The sequence below is a fragment of the Solanum tuberosum genome, unplaced genomic scaffold (genome assembly GCF_000226075.1).
Source record: "Solanum tuberosum cultivar DM 1-3 516 R44 unplaced genomic scaffold, SolTub_3.0 scf00106, whole genome shotgun sequence".
NCBI lineage: Eukaryota > Viridiplantae > Streptophyta > Magnoliopsida > Solanales > Solanaceae > Solanum > Solanum tuberosum.
This window is the reverse complement of record NW_006239032.1, coordinates 1584788-1595852: the sequence shown is the minus strand read 5'-3', so window position 1 is coordinate 1595852 and position 11065 is coordinate 1584788. Positions and strand designations below refer to the sequence as shown.

The following is an 11065-nucleotide window of genomic DNA, read 5'->3' as shown; positions in this document are numbered from 1 at the left end:
TTCAGAAGTCTGTTCATTTATTTTATTAAATGTTTTAAAGACTAAAGTTGCATTTTTATTATACAGAGTTTTCTTTGGATTTACAGTTTGTATTTAAGTTTTATGAACTTTTATTTCAGTTTTAAGCTTTTGCATGCTTAAGTTAGTCTTCCGCTTGTAGTCAGCCAGGATAAGGGTTCGCTTGGGGATCAGCAATGGTCTTCGAGTGTCGGCCACGTCCAGGGTGTAGGCTCGGGTCTGACAAATATAATTCTCCCACATAGTACGGACAATCTCCTCACGTTGAACTTGTATTTCTCGATCATATGACAGAAAAGACAAACCAACATTGTTACTTTGATCCATTTGTTGGTCAATAGCATTCACAACTATATTTTCATGCTCATAGACCATAACTCCTTTGGTATTCACGCAAATAATTCTATACCACTGTACAATCTATGACAATTTTCATTTGTGTGTCAATATCATAATGATTCATGCCTTGTTTCACTTGCGTGCAATTACACATACTCAGTGCATTAGTTTCATGCTAAAATCAAACATATTGAAAGTAGTGATTATCAAACATACATCACCAATTTTTATTTTTTTTCATATTAAATTGCTTTAAACATTTCATATGCAGTCGAAAGAAAAGTTTTTTTTACTATGAAGAATCAAAAAAGTATTACTCCCCCATTCTTATTTATATTCACCAAATCAATTCCTACTTTATCATTTGTATTCATCAAATTTAAAGTAATAAATATTTTTTGTTGGTGAGAGTAATAAATTTTTAAAAGGAATGATGTGATAATAAATTTTATTTACATATCGTATGAAATAAATGATTAGTAGATATAAATATAGGGTTATTTTAACAAAATATAAACTTGTGGGGTCAATTTTTTGTATTTAAAAAATCACAAATCATGATTTGTGGAGAATATGAGTTTCCATCTCATAATATGAAATCAATATGAAATCGTATATCCAAACGCTAATTATATCTCACAATTTTATATCATGATAGAATATCACATGACCAACTAACTACTTAATTACGATGTCCAAGTAAATTATACAGACAGAGACAGTCGATAACTTAAGTAAAAACAAAATGTTTACCCCAACTTTTCATTGGACCGAATAGAGGCGCCTACTAGTGAAGTCGGCTGGCGACAATTGGATATGTAAATGGGCGTACTTTTCAATGAAACGACTTTTCATGTTTTATTTCCACAAAGTATGGGATGTTTTCAATATATATAGTCTACATCAATTAATACAAATTTGACTCCGCATTTTTTAAAATAAATGATATTTTTCCTTAAGAAGTAAGATATGTTTTTATTAATTTATTGTAATAATATGATTTAAAAAATATAGTTTTTTAAGTAGTTCTTTTTATTAATTAAAAGAAGGTGAAATTGGAAAATTGGATCCAACTTTAATAAAATCAAATAAATTTACTTATATTTAATTATTAAAATTAGATCAAATAAAACATATAATATACAAAATATGGATATATTGAATATATAATTATAAACAATTGTGTATATAACTTGCTCCTCTGATTCGATTCTTTCTTTGATTTGTTTTAATAAAACCAATAATATCATCCTTTTTTTAATAAAAAGAATCAAATACTCACAAAATAATCAAAATCTAATTTGATTTTTAATTTGAATTCGATTTTTTGTCAAACCATAAACATGTAGATGTTGGAAAATACATATTAAGATAATTTAACATTAATATTTTATTTGAATGTTCACTTTTATTATAAATTTAAAATTAGACTTCCAAAATCAAAATAGAGTAACAAATTACTCTCTCCGTTTACTTTTATTTGTTATTGTTTAACTTGACATCATCGTCAAGAAATCAATTATTATGTCAAGAAATCCATTATTGATATAAGTATTATGTCTTCAAATTCTTTTTGGAGAATAATATTTAATGGAGTAATAAATTTGAAATCAAATTTTAAAATTGTATTATTTTGATTTGGATTGTAATTTTTTAAATAAAAAATTCAATTTAAAGTCTTTTAGAGATCTAACGGTAGTCGACATACTCATTTTGTTTCGAACATTCTAGAATACAAATCTACTTTAAGCTCCCACTATAAAACCTTCATCTTTACCACCTACATTCTCTCTCGAAAAACCCTAGTTCTTCGTCGTTTCATTCAGCTCCTCTTCCCCAAAAACTAGCCGACTCTAAACGAAAAGATATGGCCGGCAAGGGAGAAGGACCGGCGATCGGAATTGATCTCGGTACTACATACTCATGCGTCGGTGTATGGCAACACGATCGTGTTGAAATCATTGCCAATGATCAAGGTAACAGAACGACGCCGTCCTACGTTGGTTTCACTGATTCTGAGCGTCTCATTGGTGATGCTGCCAAAAATCAAGTCGCCATGAACCCTATCAACACAGTTTTCGGTAAGATCTCTTGCTTGCGGTTCTAAAATCAGAATTCTGATCATATGTTATGTGCGATTTTATTTGTTTTTATGTATTTTTATCCTACTTAATAGGTCCATCATGTTACTCGAGATTTGATTTCGATATGTGGATTTGAAGTAATTTAGTCATCAGAACTATAATTTTTATTTGAATTCGCTATGTTGATCTGTTGTTACTTCAGTTCAGTACCGCGTCTATGAATTGGTTAAAGTTAGATTAGATGTAAAACTAGATCTATAATTTGGACTACTTGGATTGTTTATCATGAACGTATGTTTGATTATTTACCATCTTTGAAGAACACTACTTAAAGTGGTAATAGATGGCAGTAATTGTTTTATTTGGACGTCTAAAACCCAATCTTTTTTTTTCTTCGCTTGGGTTAAGCAAGCAGCAGCTATTTATTAAGTGACTTCACCTTTACCCACTAAAAAGTTACTCCCTTTGTTAAATTTATGATTTTGATTTGGCTTGGAGTTTAAGAAATGAATGAAGACATTTGAATCATGGGGTCTTAAACTACAGATTTTATTGTGTCAGCCCTTTAAAATGGTGTTTTTAAAAATGTTATTTGGAAAGTTAGAACGGAGCTGTTATAAAAGGGATATGACATTTTCTAAAGGGAGTTAAAAGTAAAGTAAAATTCAAATTGTAACAGAGAGAGACAGCAGTTATTTTGGGGAAAACTGAGTTCATATTGTGTTTGTTAAATCTGCCAGACTTGTTAAGATGTAAATCAGGATATAATATAAGCTTAACATATTTGGTTAACTTGGCTTAATTAATTTGAAGATGAGGTAATGTATATTCTGCCTTCTCATGCCATTTTGAAATTTCGTTATTTTTCAGATAAAAAGCTGAATTTATAACAAATTAATTTTCTTTTTGGATCATATTGCTTATTAGATGATACCTGATGAGCAGATAGAACTTGGTTATTTAGTGATGGTATTGTTACAAAGAAAAGATTAATTTTTGGGTAGGATTATAAGCATTTTAATGTATTACATTTATGTGAAATTCCTTTGAAGTTTTTATGGTTGTTTGGAGAACAAAACACATAATTATCTAATTTGTTTATTCAGTTCCTTGAAAACAACATTCTTTAATTGTTGACCTAAATTTGTTCACCATGCAGATGCTAAAAGGTTGATTGGTAGGAGATTTAGTGATGCTTCTGTGCAGAGTGACATGAAATTATGGCCATTCAAGGTCATTCCTGGTCCTGGCGATAAGCCCATGATTGTTGTCAACTACAAGGGTGAGGACAAGCAGTTTTCTGCTGAGGAGATCTCATCTATGGTGCTCATTAAGATGAAAGAGATTGCTGAAGCTTTCCTTGGATCAACTGTTAAGAATGCTGTGGTTACTGTTCCAGCCTACTTTAATGACTCTCAACGTCAGGCCACCAAGGATGCTGGTGTTATTTCTGGGCTAAATGTTATGCGTATTATCAATGAACCTACAGCAGCTGCTATTGCTTATGGTCTTGATAAGAAGGCAACCAGTGTTGGTGAGAAGAATGTGCTCATCTTTGATCTTGGTGGTGGTACATTTGATGTTTCTCTACTCACAATTGAGGAAGGTATCTTTGAGGTGAAAGCTACTGCTGGAGATACCCATCTTGGAGGCGAGGACTTTGACAACAGGATGGTAAATCATTTTGTCCAGGAATTTAAAAGGAAGAACAAAAAGGATATCAGTGGTAATCCTAGGGCACTCAGGAGGTTGAGAACTGCATGTGAGAGGGCAAAGAGGACACTTTCATCCACTGCCCAGACCACCATTGAAATTGACTCTCTGTACGAGGGTATTGATTTTTACTCCACCATCACACGTGCTAGATTTGAAGAGCTTAACATGGATCTGTTTAGGAAGTGTATGGAACCAGTTGAGAAGTGTTTGAGGGATGCTAAGATGGACAAGAGCACAGTTCATGATGTCGTTTTGGTTGGTGGCTCCACTAGAATCCCGAAGGTTCAACAACTTTTGCAGGACTTCTTCAACGGGAAGGAGCTCTGCAAGAGCATTAACCCTGATGAGGCTGTTGCTTATGGTGCTGCAGTGCAAGCTGCAATTTTGAGTGGTGAGGGTAATGAGAAGGTGCAGGACCTTTTGCTGTTGGATGTTGCCCCTCTGTCCCTTGGTCTGGAAACAGCTGGTGGTGTCATGACTGTGTTGATTCCCAGAAACACGACTATCCCAACCAAGAAGGAGCAGGTCTTCTCAACCTACTCTGACAACCAGCCTGGTGTGTTGATTCAAGTGTATGAAGGTGAGAGAACAAGGACCAGGGACAACAACTTGCTTGGCAAATTTGAGCTTTCTGGTATCCCTCCTGCCCCCAGGGGAGTTCCTCAAATCACAGTGTGCTTTGACATTGATGCGAATGGTATCTTAAATGTCTCTGCTGAGGATAAGACCACCGGACAGAAGAACAAGATTACCATCACCAATGACAAGGGCAGACTCTCAAAGGAGGAGATCGAAAAGATGGTTCAGGAAGCAGAGAAATACAAATCTGAGGATGAGGAGCACAAGAAGAAGGTTGAGGCAAAGAATGCTTTGGAGAACTATGCATACAATATGAGGAACACAATTAAGGATGAGAAGATTGCATCCAAACTGTCCGCTGATGACAAGACTAAGATTGACGATGCTATTGAGCAAGCCATCCAGTGGCTCGATGGCAACCAGCTTGCTGAGGCTGAAGAGTTTGAGGACAAAATGAAAGAGCTAGAGAGTCTCTGCAACCCAATCATTGCAAAAATGTACCAGGGGGCAGGTGGTGACGGTGGTGACATGGATGACGAAGGTCCTGCTCCTAGTGGCGGTGGTGCTGGTCCCAAGATTGAGGAGGTGGACTAAGTTGGTGCTTCCTATATTGTTTTTTATTTCATAATGTAAGATACTTGCAATTTTTGTTTCAAAGATTCTGCATAGTAGTTGGTTTATAGCAGAAACTTCATGAATAGCTTTTTCTTTCTGCAATGAAGTATAATCTTTTATGTCATAGTAGTATTTCGAATTCCCAAAATATTGCTCTTTTACCATGGCTGCTTCACAGCCCTCAAGTTTCTCAAACTCAACCAGAAACATCCCTCTGTTAGTTTTTCCATCTATATTTAACAGTTGGATGTTTTTAGATAAGTTTGAGAAACTTAGTGGTTGATGTGAACAATAGGGGATAATATTAGTCAAAAACTCAATAACCAAATTGAGTTGTGTGAAGTGAAAATTCAGAATTGCATAAACGGATTTGACTATGGTATTGTAAATTTGTTTATATTATCTGTTTGTGTACTGGTAATCAGTATGTAGATTTGGGTCAAGGACAAGGTCACATTTGAGAAAACAACAATCTCAAATCTGAAAGGGCAGGTTAATGTTTAAGGTTTCTCCACCTCTTCGACTTCAGCAATAGCTAATTTCCAGTATCTTGACCTAGCCACCTTATGCCAATTGGCATAACAAATGTCATAACATGAAATTATAATAAAAGAAGGTATCCCCATTAGGTATATCCAAGACAGAGAACAATTAGTTAGAAAATAATAATAATTATAGTCTCAATCAACTCTTACAGACTTATCGAAAACTAGGTTTTTGATCGCTAGGTATCTTTATCAGGTCCACCTATATGTGGCGCGGAGTTATTGGCTCTCATGATGTGGATTTGTGGTCCTAAAACTTAAGATAAAGTCCATCTTCTTGTAGTGTGTCCCCAAGAGAGATTACTTACATGAAGGAGCCCAAAAAATGCCCCAAGCCAATTAAGGAACTTAAGAAAGTGACTAAATTTGTTGAGTTAGTGGTTGAGACTTGAGAGGAAGTAGTTTACTCAAAATTGTCTTCTTGAGCATCCACACAAAAAAGGAGACAACTCACAAAAAAATAAAAAATAATCAACAACCATGGAATTAAGAAATGATAGTAACACTACAATGAAGACTTCAGTTGGTAGATTTAAAACAAAACTGGGGATTAAGCACCACCAATCTTGACCACAACAAATGTAACCTCGTACTTCCCATTAGCAATTTGCAAGGAAGGATAAGAAATGAAACTACTAAAAACTATATTGTCTCTGTTTATTTTTATTTGTCCACTATATTAATTCTCTAAATTATTTTCAAAGACTTTCACAATGTGAACTTGTGGTCCATAACTGATAACACACAAGTCACAACATAGGGTCTGCTAAAGTTTTCAAGTGATTTTTTTTCCTTTAATAATAGTAGTGTTCGGCCTCAACTAACTCCATCAACATAAATGTCGAATAACTCTGTCTACCTAAGTTTGGATAGATGGGAATAAACTTGTGTTTTGCCATGCTATCAAGTGAGGTTCTTTAGTTGTGGTATGAACAAGACCATAAAAAATGCCTTCTTGATAATATGATGGTAAAGAATAAATACAAGAAGTGAAAGTATCATGCATATGCCTCAAGGATAGATGTCCTGTGGCTGCCTTATACCTTTCTGTTTCTGTGGCCTTGGTTTTATTTAGAAAGTTTTATGGTACAATAGATTCATATAGAGCACACAAACTATACATAGGCCATAGCTGTCTATTATCAAGTTGCACTCAGTAGCCAATCAATTCGTTTTTTCGCTCTCTATAGACTAACACTATTTAAGGGTAGAAGGATCTTATCCATCCCACCACAATGCAGCATTATACATGCTTCCGAAAAGAAGCAAGCAAGCCCAAAAACCGAACTCCCACAATAAAAAGAAGTCATAAAACCAGATACTTCTTTTTGTTAAGTTACCGAATTGCTATGAATTTAATAGATGAACACAATATTAGTGGCTATACTAATAAACCAACTGGTGAAATTTCATAGCAAACTGTTACAATAAAAACTAGTCAAGATAACTGCCAGCCACAACATTTTGTGTGTTTCGTTAAAACCACACTACAGATAATACAAAGTCAGTGCTGAACGAAGCACCAGCCCTAACAACCACCTATGCATTTCTCCCAGTACGCGTCTAGGTCAACATCAGGTCATTCCCAACAAGGTGAGGACGGAGACAAACCCGAACTTCATGTTCTTCTTCTGGACCATCGCGAACTTTTGGCACCAATATCTCAAGCACCGTTCCTGATTCATCATAATATGCTTCAAGTTTAGCATCTTCAGGAATTCTAGCTGGAAGAGGAATTTCTCGTACGAACTCTCCTGGAAGGCAGTGTTCTGAGGATGAAACTTGAAGCTTGAAAGTCCTATTCTGTCTCTTGATGAACGGGATCCGAGATGTGCTCAAACAAGACACCTTGATTATCCCATGTGTGGGTGTGTTCCGCCATGAAACTTTCACTCTTTGAAGATCTACAAATGGCAAGCTGATTACGATCAAATAACCTTCTTCATCTTCGTAGATACTTTTCGCAGCTGTAACAGGGCCATAAGCATCCCTCATCACCCCACTAAATTCATTTAACCAATTCGGTTCGTTTGGGTGAATTTCAAGGTCTGGAATTTGATAGGAAGGAGGATTCACTTGCAGATAACACTCTTCTTCAGTTCCATTTGAGAAGAAGTCCTTTTTCCTTTTGCCATTGACAGGTAGTAGATCCATTGCGTCTCCATTGCTATGATTGGACGGCTGAGTTGACAAATTAAGTCCAGAACCATTAAGCAGTTTCTTTGAGTTGGAATGTGGGTTACTCTTTATTGGCGGAGGCGGCCTCTCAAGCTCAAATTCGGTGTTGGGGAGATTTCTCCATGTACTGAAATCACTAGCTTCCTGTGGGATAGTGAAGTTCGCATCCCTACCAGTGAGTTCCTTCCATCTTTTGCGCTCTTCTTCATCAAGAACCATGAGATTGGGAGACGACACAATCTCAATACCATGAACACACTGAGGATTTGATAGGCCTCTGTAATGCTTCCTTTGCATCCTATGAGATCGAATGAAACCCCTATCAGCGCTAAACGGAAATGGACGTTCCCCTTGTCGAGAATGCCCATTCATGTAACTCCGTAGCTGCATCTTACCCAATGCATTCTCAGGTCTATCCTTGAATACCCACATATACATATTCTCCATATCATGTTGAACCATGAAAACATCAAGCTGGAGATCACTTTTATCAAACCCGGAAATTCCATTACTATCCCGGATCATCTTAGCCTTAGATTTCTCATTTAAAACAGGCTTAAAATAGAAACTAAAGAAAAACCAAGCACCCCAGATGCTATCTACACGTTTTGCACATTTCCTCCCTACTTTAGGCACACTAAGGAAAGTTTCAGTTTCATAGATCTGTGTCCCTAACCCAACATCAAGAATATCATTCCACGGCTGAGTAGGCGAGCTACGGTCAGCTGATAAGGGCAAATTAATATCAGGGGGACGAGTTATGACAACTTGGCGATTCATCTCGAGGTCTAATTCATCATGTGAAGAAGAAGCACTGGAATCCATGGACAAAAGGGTTGAAGGATGATGATTCTCCATTGACAAAGTTGTAAGAAGAGTATCTACCATTTCACAAATTTCTCCCTTGAAAATAGGGACTCTCTTATTACTAATCCTAGCTCCAATTCTTAAGTACCCAAATGAACTTTCTTGAAAAAAAATCAATCTTTACAAGGAACACATCCATCATACTAATCCCAACAACAACAACATTTACACCACCATCAAATCCTTTTTACTTATTCATCACATAACTACAAACCCTCAAAAACCCAAACAACAAAATAGTTAAAAATACCATAAAAGTCAAAAGAAAAACTAGATGAAGACTATATTCAACCCTAACCCAAGAATCTCATTAAACCCTCCAAAGACAGGTGAGAGAAACTGAGTAAATCTTGCAAACCCCATAATCTTTATTTCCCCCAAATTACCCTTTTTTTCACCTCTAATAAACAGAACAGAACTATATAATATAATTTGTGTATCTTTTTCAATGTATAGTATTACCAATCTATGAATCCAAGACCCAAGAAAAGGACTAAATCAGAAGGGATCTTGGAAGAGTACCTTTTAGGATAAGCTTCAACAACCAAGAACCCACAAATACTAGGACATTCTGAAGAATCAATGGCTCTTACCATCCTCATCCTTCAAATTTTTTTCTACTATCTCTTTGAGGAATTTTCACAAACACTTAACTTACATGAGTAAAATGAAGAAGAAAAGTGACACAAATATAGAGAAAGGAAAAAAAGGGGACACCATAAACAAATGCAGTTTGGTATTTGGTGCTGGTGACAAAGTGAAGTAAACAGAAATACCCTGTACTAGATAACACCGTAAATGAATGATGATTCAAGAATCATCACCGTTCATCTGGAACAACAACAGTTGTCACCGTTACTCAAAACGGTGACGGTGCTTTTTTGGACTGATTTTGGTGGGGTTGGGGGTGGGGTAGATGAAAAGTGGGGATGGTAAAAACTCAAAGAGGATTGATAAGATCGTTGATCGTGGTGCAGTGGTGGAATTGTTCTATCATTAATTAGAGATTTTGGATGTGAGCATTAGTATGGAGAAAATTAAGTTGTAAGCGTCACTTTCAAATGAGTCTTGCAGTGCGCGATTCGAATGTAATCAAAATTCTAATGCAAACTAAATAAATAACAACGGAATGTGGTGCAATGAATGAGATTATTCTTCTCTTAATCACAAGTCTCGAGTTCAAATTCAAACTATAAAAAAATTCTTAATAGAGAGTACGATTTTCAATTTTATATAGGAGTTCAAATAAATTAAACTTTAATACAAATAACGTAGACATGATTAAAAGAAAAAAAAGAAGAAGGAGGATTGATAAGTTATAAATTGGGGGTTGGTGTGTGGTGAGTTGCTTGTACAATTTGAAGTTTTCTACTTCATTTTTAGATTAGTATTATTTATGTTTCCAACAAATTTGACATTAGGGTATTGGTCGGTACGGTTCAAATATAAATGGTATTGGTTATCGTGTTTATAATATGCAAAATCGATAACGAATTAATAAATCAAAGTATTGATTATCAATTATCAATTATAAATAGTTTGATTATGGGTTTATTAATAAATAAGGTTGTATTAATCATTTCCATGTAAGTTTATTGAAGAGAGATATCTTAAAAGCAGGAAATTATATGGATACAAAATTAATAACATTTTCATGATAAATATTTTTAAAATGTTTCCGGTAAGATATATGTGAGAATAAAAATATAAGTTTACTTCTCATCAGAATTATGGTTAAACGGTTAAGAATTAGTAGTCAAAACAAGATTCAAACAAAAAACCCAATAACTATAGGAGTTTGAACGGTTATAAAACTGATAAATCAATAATCTGAACTTCCAACAACCTATTTGACCCAAATTTTGTACAACCCTATTTATTTATTGTACTTAGTTTTACTCACCTTGACATACAAAAGGCTAATCTATTAAGAACAATTCGTTAAAGAAATTGCCGAATTAGCACTATTGACTCTCAAATTTCTTTAACAAAAATAAATAATAAAAACTCAATTAATCAAACAAATATGATAATTAAGAGTAACTCAAATATATAGAAAGTTATAGTGTTACATACTAATTGAAACATAGGGGTGTGGGTGGGGGGGGGGGGGGGAGGGATTTG

The 11065-nt window shown here is 35.0% G+C and overlaps 2 protein-coding genes across 2 annotated transcripts; one reads left to right on the top strand and one right to left on the bottom strand.

Moving 5' to 3' along the window:
- Positions 1 to 2134: 2134 nt before the first annotated feature.
- On the top strand, positions 2135 to 5477 carry LOC102603624 (heat shock cognate 70 kDa protein 2). The gene is made up of 2 exons (XM_006349452.2): positions 2135 to 2438; positions 3601 to 5477. The coding sequence occupies exons 1-2, from the start codon at positions 2225 to 2227 to the stop codon at positions 5328 to 5330; spliced, it is 1944 nt and encodes a 647-aa protein (XP_006349514.1). The 5' UTR covers positions 2135 to 2224; the 3' UTR covers positions 5331 to 5477.
- Positions 5478 to 7255: 1778 nt separating this feature from the next.
- LOC102603286 (uncharacterized) lies at positions 7256 to 9684 on the bottom strand. The gene has a single exon (XM_006349451.2). The coding sequence runs from the start codon at positions 8960 to 8962 to the stop codon at positions 7460 to 7462; it is 1503 nt and encodes a 500-aa protein (XP_006349513.1). The 5' UTR covers positions 8963 to 9684; the 3' UTR covers positions 7256 to 7459.
- Between the last annotated feature and the right edge of the window lie 1381 nt (positions 9685 to 11065).

Bases quoted from the DNA above. Each gene is read 5' to 3' on its own strand.
- LOC102603624 (XM_006349452.2), top strand. From the start codon at position 2,225: ATGGCCGGCAAGGGAGAAGGACCGGCGATCGGAATTGATCTCGGTACT. The intron at 2,439-3,600 runs GTAAGATCTCTT...TTCACCATGCAG, and splicing joins CCCTATCAACACAGTTTTCG to ATGCTAAAAGGTTGATTGGT.
- LOC102603286 (XM_006349451.2), bottom strand. From the start codon at position 8,962: ATGGTAGATACTCTTCTTACAACTTTGTCAATGGAGAATCATCATCCT.